Source organism: Chelon labrosus (genome assembly GCF_963514085.1).
Source record: "Chelon labrosus genome assembly, chromosome: 1".
Lineage (NCBI taxonomy): Eukaryota > Metazoa > Chordata > Actinopteri > Mugiliformes > Mugilidae > Chelon > Chelon labrosus.
The window spans coordinates 25,486,985-25,506,811 of NC_140337.1; the positions used below are offsets into that span (position 1 = coordinate 25,486,985).

The 19,827-nt window shown below is 40.5% G+C and overlaps 2 protein-coding genes across 2 annotated transcripts; both read right to left on the reverse strand.

Annotated features, from left to right (window-relative positions):
* Positions 1-5,769: 5,769 nt before the first annotated feature.
* LOC311493337 (tripartite motif-containing protein 16-like) lies at positions 5,770-10,463 on the reverse strand. Its single transcript, XM_084551946.1, has 2 exons — positions 9,118-10,463; positions 5,770-8,332 (listed from the first exon to the last, which is right to left on the reverse strand). The coding sequence occupies exon 2, from the start codon at positions 8,172-8,174 to the stop codon at positions 6,510-6,512; it is 1,665 nt and encodes a 554-aa protein (XP_084408072.1). The 5' UTR covers positions 8,175-8,332; positions 9,118-10,463; the 3' UTR covers positions 5,770-6,509.
* A 7,036-nt stretch (positions 10,464-17,499) lies between these two features.
* LOC311493345 (tripartite motif-containing protein 16-like) lies at positions 17,500-19,212 on the reverse strand. The gene has a single exon (XM_084551958.1). The coding sequence runs from the start codon at positions 19,195-19,197 to the stop codon at positions 17,524-17,526; it is 1,674 nt and encodes a 557-aa protein (XP_084408084.1). The 5' UTR covers positions 19,198-19,212; the 3' UTR covers positions 17,500-17,523.
* Positions 19,213-19,827: the final 615 nt, after the last annotated feature.

The window sequence follows — 19,827 nt, forward strand, 5'->3', positions numbered from 1 at the left end:
TGTTGAATTGGTAATTTTAAATATTTTAACATATTTTAACCTAGTTTTAGATTTGAATGTCAGGGCCCTTTTTCTTAATTTTTATAATAAAGAGATTTCAGTTCCCTTAATGTCTTGTTGACTTATTTTCTCCTCAGCAGTTCCAGTCCCTGTTTATTTAATTATTAATGTTAATAAAATTTGTTTTGCTTTTCATTACAGTTTTGAAGTAGTATTTCCTGGGGTGCAATTCCCTAGGTGGCGTTGTCGGTTATTTCCTCTACTTATAATAATTCATCCACCCTTGCCACATTTCCATATTTGTCTGTGTTAAATAGTGTTCCTGTTACTCAAGTTCTTTCAGCATTAATAACTGGTGTCAGTGGAAATAATTAGTCTAAAGTCTCTTTAGTCCAAACACTCTGAACTGTCACCACATGTGTTTTCACACCCATCCAGCATTGTTTTCACACTTATGCTGGATGGGTGTGTTTCGCACCCATCCAGCATAAGTGTGATGGGTGTTTCACATCCATCCTGCTTGGCCATGAACAGTTAACTACTGTTTTTTGTTTTTTGTTTTTAATTACAACAACCTTATTTCTGGCATAAAATACGATCGTTTACTCATCCATATAACTTTCGTGTCATTTGGAGTCGTTCGGACGACATTTACATCTGCATATATTCATATAGTGGGAGTGAATGGGGCACCAAAACACAGCCTCTAAATAACACATTATCTGCCACAAAACTCGTTCATTTCACCAATATTTTGTTATGATATGCTAGTGCTATTCCTCGTCCGGAGTCCGGAGTTACCTGTTATCTATTCGCGGATGTGCAACCGTTTGTTGTTCTTTGGCCAGCTGTTCCTCTCTCTGCCTCCACATCCTCTTTTCAACAAGCTCCTCATCCGTATACTCTGGCTCAAAATGATAAGGACGTCCATCATAAACAAAGTCGTCGTCCACAACCTCAGAACCTTGTGACAGAACAGTGCAATAGCTAGTCCTTGTTGTATCTGCAGAGAGTGACCTTTGACCTCATGTGTTCATGACTCTTCACCTCTGTCTCCTCTCACAGGGAGAAGATGATCTGCAGGATCCTGCTGCTCATCATCCTCAACTCATGTGTCTGTGGTCAGTTTAGAAATTGACTTGATGAAGTCCAAATCAATTCTCAGTCTTCAATGATGGAGTTGAAAGACTCCCATGTTCCAGTTCTCAGTGTGTCTGCTCCTCTCTTTCTCTCTCTGTCTCCTCAGCAGCAACATTTGAAGTGAATGTGACACAGAGCTCCTATCAGGCAGAGGAGAACCACAACATCACCCTGGAGTGGACCTTCACCACCAAACCTGACTCTTCCTACAAATATCTGTTTATCATCTGTAGCTTGTTCACCAATCAGAAGGAGTTGGTTCTGTATCATGTATATGAAGGTGCTGAGGTGTCAGAGTCTCAGGATGAACAGTTTTCAGGACGAGTCCAGGGAGACAAAGACGTCCTCAGAGAAGGACGAATCAGACTTCATGTGTCCAGACTCAGGACTGATGACTCTGGTCTGTACCAGTGTGAAGTGAAGACAGATTATGGCTTCAGCTATGACAGATGTGAACTCAACGTCACTGATAAAGGGATACAGTGCTGTATATACACACATCAGCCACAACATTATGACTACTGACAGGAGTAGTAAATAACATTGACCATCTTGTGACTGTTCAGTGTTCTGCTGGGAAAGTTTTGGACCTGGCAAAACAGTTGTGATTCATCAGGAAATGGACATGGGCCTTCTGAGGGTGTTACTCGGGGGCCTTTGAGGGGAGGGGCCTCCTCTGTGGATCATCCCACAGATACTTGATCAGTTTGGGATCTAGTGAATTTGGAGGCCAGGTCAACACCTTGTGCTGTTCTTCATGTTTTTTATTAGTTGTTCCAAAACTGTTTTTGTGTGTGTGTCTGTGTCAGGCTGCATCCTGCTGGGGATGGCTGCTGCCATCAAGGAGTGTCATTGCTATGGGGTGGGGGTGCCTGGTCTGGTCTAGGTGGGTGCTGCATGTCTAAGTAACATCCATAGGAATGAATGCCAGGTCCAAGAGTTTCCCAGCAGAACAATGTTTGGTTATTTAGTTCTCTGGTCAGTGGTCATAATGTTGTGGATGATAGAATATATTTCTTCAAAAAACTCACTTTTAAACCTGGTTGTTCTGTTTTAGTTTAAGCCAGTTTCAGGTTTTCACAACATTCAGTGTTCAAACCACAATGAGCTTTGTTGTTTGAAAAAGGAAACTGAGACTCTGAACGTGTGAAGGAGAGACACGGTGTGGTTTAGCTTCTTCAGCTTTCTCAGGTTAATGCAAATTAAAGGGAATTCAACTATTTAAAAATTATGCAGAAAAAGAAAAAAAGCTGGACTTCCTCTTCAGGCTGAGTTTATATTGGAGGAGGACCATCATGCTGTTACTGCTGCTGTGAACACAGAGAGACAAGGTCAAGAGATTTTCAGGAAACCTTCGCAACGGTGAGTTTTTCTTCAGTTTCAGTTTATTTTCTCCTTGTGTCTGTAATTCAGTGAATACAAACACAGAGCACAAGTTACTGAGACATTTGTATTTTATTAAGAATTTTCTGAAATTTTAAGTGTAGTTTTATTTTATTTATTTTTTTTTATCATTTATTTTATTTTTTGTGGACACAGTCAGACTAAACTGAGTCTGTTAATAGAGCTGACGTAAGCAGCAACAAAGATAATTAACATTTTCTTTCAGGATGAATCTATCCATCTATCAAACTTTAAATGTGTTTTATTAGATTTGTCTTTTCTCTTCTAACACATGACTAGTAATTAATAATTAACACGTCTTCATAGAGGTTGATCCACAGTTTCATCAAATAAAGAGTGAATATAGTGTGAACAATCATGGGTTTTCAGTTGATCAGTTCATTTAACTTTAACTTGACATGCAACAAACTATAATACACTGATATTTATTTTATTTTTTACAGTGATCCACCATGACATTACTGAAGGCTCTCCTGCCCCTCGCTGCTCTCCTCCTTCTGTCCGTCGTTCCCACAGAAACTGAAGTGGTGAACTCGATAGCAGACTGTGAAGGATTCTCTCTTAACAATAATCCACCAAATATCCCAAGAATCTTGGAGGGAGGGAACATCCTGAACCAGAACAGATACAAACCTATTTGCCAGACTTTGAACAACATCAGAACCTTTGTGACGCTTTATGACACCGTGAACAGGATCCCAGTGTTTTCTGCTGCAAAGTACAGAGGGAGTCATGGCAACAGACCTAAGCCCCCCCCCCATGGATGATTGAACCACAGAAAATACCTTAATACTAAAGTATTTGTAGATGTTTTTGACAAGTCTCATTTTATCTGACATCAGTTAAAAGTTGTTAATCAGTTGAAAATACATGAAATAAACTGTTATGATGCTGCAGTGCATTGCCACAGTGTCAGTTACTCTACCTGACTCTTTGGACATTGTTGAGACCAAATTATTGTCTAAACTCTCAATCTGAATTTACTTTGAAAATGAAGCAAAAGCACCAAAAAATAGTCTTGTTTACTTCCTAAGGATAACTTTGTGGAACCAAATACTAACTTTACTTTGAATCTACTTTGATGTAACCTTGTATGAAACAGTCATTTAGTTTTTAATTGTTACAGCTTGAGAACCCAGATGACAGAAACGACAACATGGTGTTAGTAGACAAACAGAAAACCTACAACCACCAGGCTGGGTTCATCGACTACAATGACAACAACAATTATGACAAAGGCCATTTGTTACCAAGCTCTTATGGATATGATCAAACTGAAATAAATTCCACCTTCACCCTGACCAACATTGTTCCACAAATCAAAAACTTAAACCAGAAAAGCTGGAACTACATGGAACAATGCATCAAATGTGTTATGGATAAATACTGCATCAACAACAATAATAAAATAGAAGGTTTTGTAGTAATTGGCGCACGGCCCAGCACCAGCAACACCCTCAACAACAGGGTTAATATTCCTTCCATGCTCTGGTCAGCATTCTGCTGCTACAGCAGCAAAGAGAAGAAATGGTTAGCTAGTGCACACTGGGGTGAGAACATTGAACCTACAGAACAATACCTGGAGACTATGACTCTGGAGGAGCTCCACAACGAACTGGGAAAAACATTTGAAGTGTTTCCTAGATCAGAATGTCCTCTCCACACAAATGTTAATAAGTTTTACAAAGACCTTAACAAGTTTTACAAAGACCTTAACCGTACATGCAACTGCCCGCCACCTACAGCATCTGCGTCTTCTACTTCCACATTCAGTCCAGCTACCACCACTTATAATACTTTTTGCTGGTTCTTTCTGCTTCTGCTTTTTTCTGGTTAATGTTTCTGCTCCTAGTCACACTCTAGACACCACCACCCTACGTGTTACTGTGACTGTCAAACACAAACCACTTGCCTCCATTTGCCTTGCAACATGTCAATATATAGCTCGTGCAGACGCCGCCGTTACTCTCCCAAGTACATCTCTTCCTTTCAGCTTTCAGCTCCTCATCAAACTCCATCAAACTCACCTCCTTCTCCAACCTCTAACCCTCCTTTTCCTCCCTCTAACACAATTCTCTCTCCGTCACCAGAATGTCCTTTCCTGCTACCAGTAACAGAATAACAGCTAGCTCTGCTTTGTGCTGACCTATTTGTATATCCGTAATCTAAAATAAACATCGACAGTAAATTCAAATGGTAATGATGGAAAACACACTTGGGTCTTTGTGTGATCAGTTGAAATCTGTATTTAATCCAGAAATAAAAGTGGCACAAGGAAAACCCACGTCTCAGAGTGTCTTACTTCTCAGTATACATCTCCAGTAGAAAACACCAGCTGATGGGAAAGTTGGGACATTGTCATCAACTAATAAAAAGACTTCTTTGTATTGCTTCAGGTGCTTTATTCATTTATTTAAACGTGTTCAAATCCACTTAGTTTCACCCTCCATGACTTTAAAAACGTTGTTGTATTGACAGAAGAAAGACTGCTGGAACATCTTCAAAAGACAGTGAACTAACACAAGTTTTGAATATGTGATGTTTACGTTATCAAAGCAGCAGATGATGGAGAAAAACAGAATGAAATCATTTTTGTTTTCTAAAGAGCTTCTGCACAAAAGCACAATCTGTAACTACTGACCCACTCTGACCTTCTGGCCTTTAAAGTGTGAGAGCTTCAAAATTAATGAAATCATCTTTGTTTTCTAAAGAGCTTCCGTTGTTTTTTTTCTGAAGACCTTAGAGAGCAGTAGCTCTGACCCAGAGGTTAAATTAAGACAACTTGAAGGAAGATCTGAAGACTGGCAGCAAATCTGGAACCCTGATTGTAGTCTGAACCATTTTAAAGGTGTTATGAATGTAGGGGTTTACTTTCTTCTTTTCATGTGATATGAGTGTTATGACTGCATGTCCAAATGTTGCATGACAAAACGCAGATAGTCCCTTAGCTCATTCAAAAACTTCCAGCAGTCTCTTCTTCTAATGACTCCATCCAGCCTCAACATAATATCTCACTTTTCATAGCTGTAATTTCAGTGTTTGTTTTCCCTCACTTTGAGATTTATTTTCATCTCCACAGTTGTGGACGACCATACGGTCAATCTGTGAGTCTTGTGAAGAGAGTTGACTGACTGACAAATGTTCTTCTGCTCTAAACATCAACTCTGTACTTTGTGGTGTTTCAGGAGGAAAACTGCCTCAGTTATACTTTCATATTAGCTCCACATTTTCTCCACGGGCTTTGTTTGAGATTCTGGAATAAAGACAAGAGACGGTAATTTCTTCATGTGTAAGAAACAGCAGCTTTATTCATCATGTGAAGCTTCAGTTTGTTCTCCCATTAAATCAGTAAAGTCTGATAAATGACTCTTGTTCAGTGATTTCATGATTCACAGATTGACTTCATCCACACAATCAGTTAGTTGAACTCAGAATATCAGCTATGTACAATCAAATAATGACTGATGTCCTGATTGATGATGATCATGATCACTACAGTTGACATGAGCTCGTCTGTTCATCCATTTCAACAACAAACCAATCAATGGAGATGTAATTGTAGATTTATTTCTTTCAAAAGTCAGAATTCTTAACTGTCAGAACAGAGAAACAACAACATACAAACACATCAACACAAATAATCATGAGACGTTCAGAGCAAGTTTAGATTTTCATGTGGACAAATATCAGTTTAGCTGAATCAAAGTCATGTTGAGCAAGGAGAGCCTCCGTGGCTAAACAGACACAGGAAGGAGCGCCACCCAAACAAAGTCCAGCATCAAGCAAACAACAAACCAGGAGACGTCAAAGTACCGCCCAGAAAGTGTGATTGACAGCTGACCTCTGTGCAGTGAAGACATGACACAACAATGAGCTCTCAGCTACAGCGATGGACACCAAATCACCTGGAGACTAAAAGACACATTTTAACCAACTGTCCCTAAAGTGACTTCTGTCTATTTGACTTAAATCAACTCAGCAGTGACTCCAGAACCAAGAGGGTGAAGTCCAGCATAGAGAGGCTGAGTGAATGTGGTCTGGACTCTGTGAAGGAGAGTCATGGTTTCAGAGACGCTGTAGAAAGACAGAATACCTGCTCTGTGATCCAGGTACACTCCTACTCTGGAGGAATCAGGACCTGAGACGACACTTGAGACTTTGTTGTAGTAAAATACATAGCTATTTGTGTAACAATATAATGACCAAGATTTGTCATTTGATCCAAATGAGCATTCATCTGAGCTTCCTGCTCTGCTGATATTCTTGTATGCGACTGCTACATAAACTCCTCCTCCTCTCCACTCCACCTCCCAGTAACAACGTCCAGTCAGACTCTCTCTACTCAGGACCTGACAATAATCAGTAAATCTGTCTGGATGATCAGAATAAGACTGTTGTTGATTCATTAATGTTACTTTTCTGTTGTCCTCAGATAATAACAGCCATGTGTTTGCTGTGTTTGGATCCAGTGTGATTTCACATGAATATTTCAAGAATTCATCTCTGGTCTTTGGCTCTGGTTGTGGCAGTAAAACATCCACTTCAGTCACTGTCAGTGAGATGTTTGTCCATGTCTCTCTCAGAATGTCCTGTAGTTTCTCTCTGGTCTCTGTCACAGCTGCTTTCACATCATCAAAGTTCCTCAGAGGACGAATCTTGATGCTGGATGAGTGTGTAGACTCACTGGGTGGTGGCAGTGAGGGGTAGTTGTGTAGAAACTGGTTGTGGTCCTCTGTGTTTAAGAGCTGCTTCAGCTCGGAGCCTTTCCTCTCCAGCTCAGTGATCTCCTGCTCCAGCTTCTCCTGAAGATCTTTGACTCGACTCTTTTCAGTTTCCTGCTGGGATCTGACCAGCTGCTCCACATCAGAGCTACTTTTCTGGATGAGACGGATCATCTCATTGAAGATTTCCTGACTGTCCTCCACTGTTTTATCAGCAGAGCCATTGATGGCCTTCAGCTCCTGTCCAAGCAGCTCCACATCTTTCTTTCTCTCCTGGATTCCATGCAGGATTTTTTGTAGCATCACCTGCACCTCTTTCTGATTCTCAGTCCTTTCTGCTGCAACTGGGACTGTTTCATGGCCTTTATGTTCATCCATTGTGCAGAGATAACAGATACTCTGCTGATCAGTACGACAGAAAATCTTCATCACCTCATCATGACGAGAGCAGATGTTCTCCTGGAGCTTCTTGGAGGGCTCCACCAGCTTGTGTTTCTGTAATGGAGCTGCATCATAGTGAGGTTGGAGGTGTTTCTCACAGTAACAGGCCAGACAGATCGGACAGGACTTGAAGGCTCTCAGCTTCCTCCCAGTGCAGACATCACAGGCCACATCTTCAGGTCCAGCATAGCAGTGATCAGCTGGAGCAGCTTGGAGTCCAGTCTGCTTCAGCTGCTCCACTAACTCTACCAATATGGTGTTTTTCTCCAGGACAGGCCTCGGTATGAAAGTCTTCCTGCACTGAGGGCAGCTGTAGATTCCCCTCTGGTCTTCTTCATCCCAGTGGCTTTTAATACAGTTCATGCAGTAGCTGTGTCCACAGGAAGTAGTCACAGGATCTTTCAGTAGATTCAGACAGATGGAACAAGAGAAGGTTTTTCTGTCCAGCTGAACTCCTTTCTGCTCCATTTCACCTCTCAGTGTTGGTGACTGTGTGAGTTTCTGTTTGCTAGAAGTGAAACTGGTTTGATCTCTGATCTGAACAACATGTGATTTTACAGTGAATGGAGCCTGTCAGCTCTCACACTTCACCACATGCTGGTTACACCCATCTTTAATGTAGAGATCTGAAGGAGAGGGAACAAGGAAACATGAGGAAATATGAGTGGAACTGCTCCAAGAAGAGGGAGTGGTTATCAGACTTTGACTTATTACTAGATGAGGCATACATTGTTTGTTTGTGAAGTTTTACTGCTAAAACCCTTTCTGGTGTTTTGCAGTCAGATGTTGATCTGGACATAAAAACTGATTGTTGACATATGGTGACTCTTTACCCCTCACTCTCTGGAGTCAAATTCCCATCATTACCAAATGTCTTAGAATTATATCAGTAGTTATCTCTATAAACAGTGTTGTTCATTTTGGTGAGATTTGGCGTGAATAAGAACGTTAAGTGAATAAGATCAAAAAATAAAGCAGGATAAAATCCACATCATTCATGTCATAGCTACTACAGACGTTTTACATCACTTTACACTAATTCTAGTTTATAAGCTTTCAGTGTTGGCTAATTTGATCTATTAATGTAGATAATATAGATCTTTCATTTTGTTAAATTCATCAAGATCATTCAGCATTTGTATAATGAGACATACATAAAACCGATAAATCTGTGTTTTACATACAAATATGCAGCAGCTACTTCTGTGATCAATCCAAACGTAAGGGCTTATTATGGTGACATTTTTTAACTACTACTGAACAATGAAGAGTCATGGGAAAGAATTTAAGATTTAACAGCTAATATGAAAACTTTTGTCTGCTTTGAACTGATTTCCTGATCTGAATAAATGACCTACCATCAGTCAGGTAAATAATCTACAGTGAATACAAACAGTTAGAGCCTACTTACCTGTTTGTAGTTGCACGGAGGAACTGCTTCAGAGGAGTAAGAAGTTGGTCCAACAGTTGCTTCATAAATCTAAACTCATGACAAAGAAGGAGGGTGGTTATTTTCCAGTCTCCTATTTAAAAGATAAATGAGGATCAATTGCTCTTTACATCTCTTTTGACATCAACAACACTACACTGGGTGCGTCTGAGAGATGCAGCATCAGGTCTAACTGGATTTAAAACCTGTCAAAATATTGTTAGTCACTGACGCATTGAATATTTCTCTTTGGTGGATCAGTTGAAAGTTGCAGCTCCTTATGACACAAAGACATTCCTGTCACAGAGAAAACTGAGAAGTTTTCAGACAAAAATCAACAAGAGGTTTTATTGTTACTGCTTCCATTGGTTTTAGTTGATAAGAGCTAACATTTCATGTGTGCTGTTGATAGTGAGTGAAATGTTCAGCATCAAGATTTAAGCTCTAAAAGCCTTGAGTGGATTGTTGGCTTTGATTTCTCAGTAAAATGAAGGAGCTGATTGACTCTTTATAAACTCTGCCACCTCCATATGTAGCCTTGTGATTCACCAGTGTATTAGCTGTATCTATGGATGTACACAATGTGTATGTTTGGCAAAGTGGTACTAGGAGATCTTCATTCAATACTATGAGTATGAGTTACCCTCATCACACTTCATTAACTTTAACATACCTATTTCTTGGACAGTCACACGGTATAGACGTGATCTAGGAGAATGCAGGGACAATAAGAAAAGCCTTTATGAATCTCATCATTTTATTTATTTAAGATTAGATAGGGACCCAGAAGGGCATGGCAACATTCTCCAAAGTTGACTCAAGGTGGAACATAGTAACTGATAGTAACAGCTAATTCCATTAGCTTATTTAACTCATTCACTGGCTGGTACATTTTTAAGGCTGAAACGTGTGTCAGCAACAGTCAGTACTAAACTCTTAATTCTCTCTATATATTCTAAATGTTCACAAAAATGCACAAAATATTTCTGGATGTCAAATCCTGTGATGGATGGTCTTGAATATAGAAATCCTTTGTCAGTCTAAACACAGAGTCAGATTTCTTTGTGTTAATCAACTTGAGGACATTAAGAATAATTGCTTACAGTACTGTGCCTCACGCGGGGCATCACTTGTGTTGGGTTTAGTAGGAGCCGATATAGTTATTATCAGTATGATTGTTAAAATGTCAGGACATCTCTCCACGAGCTGAGTCTGAAGAGAAAACTGAGTCCTGTCCGGCCAAGACAAAGTCCTGACCTTAATCTAATAGAAATGTTGTGGAAGGACCTGAAGCAAGCAGTTCATGTGAGGAAACCCACCAACATGGTAAATGGTAAATGGCCTTGCTTTTATATAGCGCTTTTCTACCTATTGGTACTCAAAGCGCTTTATAGTCAGAGACACATCTACCCGTTCGCTCACACAAACAGTCACGCATTCACACACCAGTGCCACACACTGGGAGCAACTGGGGGTTCAGTGTCTTGCTCAAGGACACTTCGGCCTGTGGCACAATCCGGGGATCGAACCGCTAACCCTCTGGTTCGTGGACAACCCGCTCTACCTACTGAGCCACAGCCACCCCGTCTGTGGCTCAGAACTGAAGTGGTTCTATTCTGAGGAATGGGCTAAAATTCCTCCAAGCTGTTGTAGAGGACAGATCAGCAGTTACCAGAAACTATAGCTGCGGTTATTGCTGCAGAAGGAGGTCACAGCAGATACTGGAAACAAGTGTTTTGCACCTCACAGATTGGTACAAATAATTCATTTTTTTGTTTATTCATTTTGAATAAACAAACACAAAAACATATTTTTGTTTCATTTGTTTGATAGGGTTCTCTTTGTCTTCTGTCAAGACTTCTGTGAAAATCCGCTGATTATTTTCATGCAGAAATTGTGAGGGGTGCAAATACTAAGCTGCATTGTATATTCAAAAACACTTATTCAAAAGACAATAAATGAAAACACAATGTATACTTCTAACCTTCCTATGATTCCTCTTACATTTTCAAACTGTCATGTAACATCATCAGTTTGTATCATAAGATTCCACATGTACGCTTTAGTCAGATATGTGTATCTATGACAGATGTATGTTTATCTTGCTGTTCTCTTCTCTTCTCTCTTTGCTGTTCTCTTCTCTCTTTCTTCTGTCTGTACCCGGCTGGCCTTAGGCAGATGGGTCCCTCCATATGAGCTGGGTTCTGCTCGAGGTTTCTTCCTGTTAAAAGGGAGTTTTTCCTTGCCACCGTTGCCTTCAGGCTTGCTCTGGGGGTTTCAGGCCAGGTTTTTGTAAAGCGTCTTGAGACGATTTGTATTGTTATTGACGCTATATAAATAAAAATTGAATTAAATTAATGTAACGGAAAACCAAATGGTGAGAGAGAGAGATAGAGTGTGTGAAAAATATTTTTCCTTTGTTCGGTCTGTGCCACATGCGGGACCAGAACGCATGATGCAGGACAAATGATTCTGTTATGCGGAAGATTTAGCTCTATCCTGCACATGTGTGGCTGTGTTACATGCATGAGTTGGTGTCTGTAATTCTTAAGATGCCCAGTTTGAAGAGAGGATTGTTGGGATTGGTGCAGCCACACACCTAGCTTGTTACTGACTCTGGTTGTTGCTTCCATTGCTGGTAAAACTTTGCAGGTAGACTATGTGTTATATCAGCAGCTTGTTGCACTCACTTGGCATTGTGTTCATGGCCAACGGGGAATCCTCGTACTCTCACATTTCCTCATACTCTCACATTGTCGTCAAAATGTTCCAGAAGATGACCTCTGTGTCATCTGACCAATGTGACCAAAATGCTGTCTAGTCATCACAGTTTGGTCCTTTTCAGGGGCGTTCTAATCCTTACACTTGTCCATTATTCCTGCTTCTAACATCTTCTTTGAGGACAAAATGTTCTTTTGCTGTCTGATATATCTCACACACTGACAGGAGCCATGATACCCAGATAATCATAACATCATAATGTTATGGTCGATCTGTGTATGAATTAAAGGAATCACTCAAGTGTTTATTCTTATTTTCCTCATTAAGGACCATGTTCTATTGGTGTTGGTACTCTTTTCTAACCAAATATGAAATGATTACATTCACTGCAAAGCAACAGTTTGTTCAAACTCTCACTTTGAAATCAACGATAACAGAAATCATCTTTATAACACCTGTTCTGTTACAACAGCTCCAAATTACTTCATAAAGAAACAACAATGGGATCAATAGAAGAATAAGACACTTCAACTTAAACAGGCCAAACGTTCCTCTTAACTTCTAGTGAACACTGACAAAGGGAAGCTGACACTCACCAACTGGGCAGATGAAAGAATAGGAGTAGCTGGAGAAGGCCCATATCTAGAAGACCTGTCCACTGGAGACAGTTGATTGACTGACTGGCTGCTCCAAAAAGGGGGAGGAGTTATCAGATTTTGATTTATTCCAGAAAGAGGAGCAGACCTACAAAACAAATCAGAATAAAATCCACATCATTCATAGTCATAGATGCCACAGACATGTTACAGTTGCACACTAATTCTACTGGATGAGCTTTTAATGCTGATTAATTCAGTCCCTTGAAAAAACTTAAGTTATAATCAGCTTTTATTTTAGTCATTAGAAGTCTATTGGTCAGTCGACTATTGATTCAGACTGAACATGAAAACAAAGTAACTCACTGATACTGAAGCTGCAGCTAACATACTGAAGAAGAGCATTACTGGAAGACCTGAAGACTTTAAGGAGACACTAGAGGTTCAATCCATGTTTTTTCATGGGTCAACTCAGTTTTCAGATTTGCTCTCTGAAAACTGACTTATTTGCTCTCTTCTGCCTCTACTGTATAACTTGTCTTCTTTCAGACTGGTGGAAAGAAAATGTTCAACAACACATTTAGGTTTTTGTTTGAGCACAGTTATGAAAACCAACAACAATATCGAATATCAACCGTGGAGCTTTCATGGGGACATTGTTGTTTCCCTTTTTAGTGCAGCAGCCAATAATCTGTGTTTTACTACAAATACACAGCAGCTACTTTACTTCTGTGATCGATCCAAGCACATATGGATGGAGAAGCTTGTGGAAAGAACTGCTTCACTACACAACAGCAAAACAATGTTTCAGAGGAGCTGCAGGATTGAACTTGGTTCAAAAGTGAATGAGGAGGGACTGTGTTTATTTTCCAATCAGAGCTATAAAAGATAAATGAGGATCAATTTTTCTGATAGTTTTTTTTTTTTTTTTTTTACATTACACAACACTTCACAGGGTGTGTCTGAGAGGTGCAGCTTCAAGACTAACTGGTTTCAGAACTGCCAAAATATTTTAGTCACTATTGAATAGTTCTCGCTCCTTGTGACAGAAACACATTCTTGTCATAGAGAAAACTGGGATGAACAGAAGAGTTCTGCTGATACTACCTCTGTTAAATGTCAGGAGCATCAGTATAGGCCGGAACCAAGCAGCTTCTATCAGCTGACCTTTCATTTAAGGATTCCTCCAGTCTGGAGCAGATGCATAAAAACTATTGTTGAAATGATCTGAGCTGAGCTGAGCCAGGGAGTCATTCTAGTTCATTGGTCCACCTGGCTGTGATGCCACATAAAGCTGATGGTTTCCTGAATGCAAGAGTAGATGAGGCACATGCAGCGATCATCTACTCTTGCAAGTGGTGCTTCCTCAGTAATGAAAAAAAAAAAAATGCAGAAATGATCCTGAACCAGTTATTCACCTTCACAACTCTATTTTGGCAACCCACTGAGTGCCACTCATAAAGTAATGGTACCACTAGGAAGAAAAAATCTTTATACACAGATGACTGGAGAACTAAAGCCATCTGGGCTGTTGCATATTTTATGGAGGAAAATGGAAAGAACACTGAGATTTCAACTTCAATGTTCTGCTAAAGATAATAACAAAACATCAAGAGCCATACAAACATATTTAAAGTCAACTTTAGAGGATAATAAATTTAGAAATGTATTCTGAGAATAGAAGTAGAAATGTTTTCGGAAAATACATTTAGAAATGCAATTCTGTCTTTTAGTTCTGTTCATTTTTATGAAATGGGTCCTGACACCTTGCATGGAAAGTTTCCCCTTTGCCTATCCAATGAAAGTGGCGCCACCTTGTGACAGAACAGTGCAATAGATTGTACTTGTTGTATCTGCAGAGAGTGACCGTCGGCCTCATGTGTTCATGACTCTTCACCTGAAGATGATCTGCAGGATCCTGCTGCTCATCATCCTCAACTCATGTGTCTGTGGTCAGTTTAGAAATTGACTTGATGAAGTCCAAATCAATTCTCAGTCTTCAATGATGGAGTTGAAAGACTCCCACGTTCCAGTTCTCAGTGTGTCTGCTCCTCTCTTTTTCTCTCTGTCTCCTCAGCAGCAACATTTGAAGTGAATATGACACAGAGCTCCTATCAGGCAGAGGAGAACTGACAACTGATCAGAAAGTCACAGTCCTGCATCGTGTACATGAAGCAGCAGCTCTGATGTTTCATGATATATTTATAGCAGCAGCAGCAGCAGCTCTTGCCTTCGAAATTAACTTTATTGAGATATTTAACCTCCATATTTTCCTGTATTAAATAGTCATATTACTCAGTTTGTCAGTGTTCTGTCTTTAAGTTAAACAAGTTGAAAAGTGACCTTTATGAGTTCAGAGGTTAAAATCAGTTATTTACTGACACCTACTGGTCAGAGGTATTTACTGCAGTCAAACAGTTTTCATTGAGCTCAGTCACTGATTTCTTTTCTGATAAACTTCTGCCTTGGAAACAAAGTATCTGGAACTAATGTGTCTATAATTGTATTATGTGTTTTGTTTTTGAAGGCATGTTTTAAACGTTTACATTGTTTTAATGAATGAATGAATTAAGTGAACTAAATGTGACAAAAAGTGAACTGTATATTTTTTGTAATGTTTCAATTTTCCAAACAAAGCAAAGGAAGCAACGAGTCTTTATTAAAATACCATAAAAGTCAAGGCTGTGTGTTTATTGGAGGACTTGGGATTGTTAACTGTCTGTCTACAGCATTGCTACAGTCAACGCTCTGCCAGGGCAGCACAATCATTCTTTTAAAGTCTCTTTATATTTAGCTGATTGATTCTGATGGTATTCCCATATTTATCACACACTGACATTTGTTGTTTCTCTGCAGCAGCTCATAAACAGAGAGCTCCCCCTGGTGGTGAGAGGACACGACAAGTTCAGTGAGTCTGCAGCACAGATAACCTACAATGATGTGTTCATTATTCAGGGAGTTTGCAGGATCATATTGTCTCCTCATGGTCCAGTAGTAAATGGTTTGTTGTCTGGTATTGGTCCATGACCTGCTAAATGAGGACCTCTGATTTAAAGGGGCATTTGAGGCCAGAAGGTCAGAGTTTTTCTCCATCATCTGCTGCTTTGATAACGTAAACATCACATACTCATAACTTGTGTTAGTTCACTGTCTCTTGAAGATGTTCCAGCACTCATCCAAGGCTTCTTCAGGTACAAATCTGATCTGTTCTGAAATGTGATGAAGACCACAAGAGGGCGCCTTCATCCTGCTAACCAGGGATGTAGTGGAGGTTAAAGCTCCTCAACTCACTTTGTCCACAGTTTGACTTCATCACATGTTATCAGGGAGATCAAACCACATTTACAAGCTGTGAAATGATCTGGTGCGTTCAAGTCCTGTGGGATAAAACGCCACTTTTAGAAATCCACTCCATATGTGTTTGGACACTGTTTCTGTTGTTTTACCTGTTGATCAGAACATATTCAAGTTACAGTTCTATAATGAATCTGGGATTAAAGTGCAGACTCTCAGCTTTAATTTGAGGATATTCACATACAAACTGGAGGAATTACAAGCCCAGTTTCACTGGAGCTCCTTTAAACATATCTTCTGACTTTGCAGCAACAATTTCCATATCAAGTAACACACTGGGAGATAACTCAGTCATTTTATCTGCTTAATTGATGAAGAAGTAATGAAGGACTATCTCACATCTGTCCATGAAAGAGCTTTTGAGTCCCTGCTGAAAATCAAGGACTATGTATAAAATGCTTATAATTCCAACACCTTTCCTCCACTTGAGCAAAGCCCCTAACCTCCTAAACTGCTCCCTGGTCACCACATGTGTGGCTGCTCATTGTTCTGAGTGTGTAAATCATTTCATATGATGCACATGACGACTTATTTGCCAGGATGTTTTTCAAAGCTAACGCTGGTCTGAGAGTACAGTTCAGTCAGATGTCCCATAAATCATCATCAAGTCCACATCTTCATCATATCTACTATCTTCAGTTTGCTGAGGACTAAACGTGTTCACCACCAAACTTCTCCCACTTCATTTGGAGTCTTTTCAACATTTTAAGTCTCGTGGAATGAAACCTGTTTATCGACTGAGATCAAGAACTAAATCTGGGTTGTAAAAATCACCACGTGACAGAAAGGCTGCTCATTTCTCTGTGACCGAGCTGTTTCATTGAAGAGAGTTGACTGACTGACAAACGTTCTTCTGCTCTAAACATCAACTCTGTACTTTGTGGTGTTTCAGGAGGAAAACTGTCTCAGTTATACTCTCATATTAGCTCCACATTCTCCATGGGCTTTATTTGAGATCTTGGAATAAAGACAAGAGACGGTCATTTCTTAATGTGTGACAAACAGCAGCTTTATTCATCATGTGAAGCTTCAGTTTGTTCTCCCATTAAATCAGTAAAGTCTGATAAATGACTCTTGTTCAGTGATTTCATGATTCACAGATTCACTTCATCCACACAATCAGTTAGTTGGACTCAGAATATCAGCTATGTACAATCAAATAATGACTGATGTCCTGATTGATGATGATCATGATCACTACAGTTGACATGAGCTCGTCTGTTCATCCATTTGAACAACAACAACATGTGGTCCCCAAACCAATCAATGGAGATATAATTGTAGATTTCTTTCTTTCCAAAGTCAGAACTAAATCTCTGTGATAAAGGAAGGTCTGCTGATTTCTCTGTTGGGGCCCATGCAGCAGAAGAGAAACAACAACATACAAACACATCAACACAAATATTCATGAGACGTTTAGAGCACAGACAAGTTTAGATTTTCGTGTGGACAAATGTCAGTTTAGCTGAATCAAAGTCATGGTGAGCAGGGAGAGACTCCGTGGCTAAACAGACACAGGAATGAGCGCCACCCAAACAAAGTCCAACATCAAGCAAACAACAAACCAGGAGACGTCAAAGTACCGCCCAGAAAGTGTGACTGACAGCTGATCTCTGTGCAGTGAAGAACAATGAGCTCTCAGCTACAGCGATGGACACCAAATCACCAGGAGACTAAAAGACACATTTTAACCAACTGTCCCTCAAGTGACTTCTGTCTATTTGACTTTAATCAACTCAGCAGTGACTCCAAAATCAAGTAACCGAAGGCCAGCATAGAGAGGCTGAGTGAATGTGGTCTGGACTCTGTGGAGGAGAGTCATGGTTTCAGAGACGCTGTAGAAAGACAGAATACCTGCTCTGTGATCCAGGTACACTCCTACTCTGGAGGAATCAGGACCTGAGACGACACTTGAGACTTTGTTGTAGTAAAATACATAGCTATTTGTGTAACAATATAATGACCAAGATTTGTCATTTGATCCAAATGAGCATTCATCTGAGCTTCCTGCTCTGCTGATATTCTTGTATGCGACTGCTACATAAACTCCTCCTCCTCTCCACTCCACCTCCCAGTAACAACGTCCAGTCAGACTCTCTCTACTCAGGACCTGAGGAGAAACAGTGAATCTTTCTGGATGATCAGAATAAGACTGTTGTTGATTCATTAATGTTACTTTTCTGTTCCCCTCAGATAATAACAGCTTTGTGTTTGCTGTGTTTGGATCCAGTGTGATTTCACATGAATATTTCAAGAATTCATCTCTGGTCGTTGGCTCTGGTTGTGGCAGTAAAACATCCACTTCAGTCACTGTCAGTGAGATGTTTGTCCACGTCTCTCTCAGAATGTCCTGTAGTTTCTCTCTGGTCTCTGTCACAGCTGCTTTCACGTCATCAAAGTACCTCAGAGGACGAATCTTGATGCTGGATGAGTGTGTAGACTCACTGGGTGGTGGCAGTGAGGGGTAGTTGTGTAGAAACTGGTTGTGATCCTCTGTGTTTAAGAGCTGCTTCAGCTCGGAGCCTTTCCTCTCCAGCTCAGTGATCTCCTGCTCCAGCTTCTCCTGAAGATCTTTGACTCGACTCTTTTCCGTTTCCTGCTGGGATCTGACCAGCTGCTTCATATCAGAGCTTGTTTTCTGGATGAGACGGATCATCTCAGTGAAGATCTCCTGACTGTCCTCCACTGTTTTATCAGCAGAGCCATTGATGGCCTTCAGCTCCTGTCCAAGCAGCTCCACATCTTTCTTTCTCTCCTGGATTCCCTGCAGAATATTTTGTAGCATCACCTCTACCTCCTTCTGCTTCTCAGTCCTTTCTGCTGCAGCTGGTACAGCTTCATGGCCTTTATGTTTATCCATTAAACAGAGATAACAGATAGTCTGCTGATCAGTACGACAGAAAATCTTCATCACCTCATCATGATGAGAGCAGATGTTCTCCTGGAGCTTCTTGGAGGGCTCCACCAGCTTGTGTTTCTTTAATGGAGCTGCATCATAGTGAGGTTGGATGTGTTTCTCACAGTAAGAGGCCGGACAGTTGAGGCAGGACTTGAAGGCTTTCCGCTTCCTCCCAGTGCAGACATCACAGGCCACATCTTCAGGTCCAGCATAGCAGTGATCAGCTGGAGCAGCTTGGAGTCCAGTCTTCTTCAGTTGCTCCACTAACTCTGCTATGATGGTGTTTGTCTCCAGGACAGGCCTCGGTATGAAAGTCTTCCTGCACTGAGGACAGCTGTAGATTCCCTTCTGGTCTTCTCCATCCCAGTGGCTTTTAATACAGTTCATGCAGTAGCTGTGTCCACAGGGAATAGCCACGGGATCCTTCAGTAGATCCAGACAGATGGAACAAGAGAAGGTTTTTCTGTCCAGCTGAACTCCTTTCTGCTCCATTTCACCTCTCAGTGTCGACGACTGTTTCAGTTTCTGTTTGCTAGAAGTTATGATCTGAACAACATGTGATTCTGCAGTGAATGGAGCCAGTCAGCTCTCACACATGCTGGTTACACCCATCTTCATGGGAGGGAACAAGGAAACATGAGTAGAGCTGTTCCAGGATCAGGGTGGAGTTATCAGACTTGTTCCCGGATGAGGAGCAGTGTGAAGCTGACACCTTTTATAACAGAGCACTTTTGAAAACATTGTTCAGCTCAGCTTTTAGGTGGTAAACTCTTCTTGGGATCTTTGGGTTTAGAGTTGTCTCCACAGTTTTCATCATTAGCTTTTCTGTTCTCCTAAAACGAACTTTGACTGAACAGTTTTAATCCTTTATTTCTGAAAGTTTTTATTTCATTTTGAACAACACACACAAAATCTCTTTCAGACACATCTGACCTGACAGTGAACATGTCGGTATATTGAGAGAATTTGATCACTGTGCAAAGCCTTCTCCAGCACATCCCAAAGATTCTCAATGGGGTTAAGGTCTGGACTCTGTGGTGGCTAATCCATGTGTGAAAATGATGTCTCATGTTCCCTGAACCACTCTTTCACAATCTTAGCCCCATGAATCCTCTCATTGTC

Bases quoted from the DNA above. Each gene is read 5' to 3' on its own strand.
- LOC311493345 (XM_084551958.1), bottom strand. From the start codon at position 19,197: ATGGAGCAGAAAGGAGTTCAGCTGGACAGAAAAACCTTCTCTTGTTCC.
- LOC311493337 (XM_084551946.1), bottom strand. From the start codon at position 8,174: ATGGAGCAGAAAGGAGTTCAGCTGGACAGAAAAACCTTCTCTTGTTCC.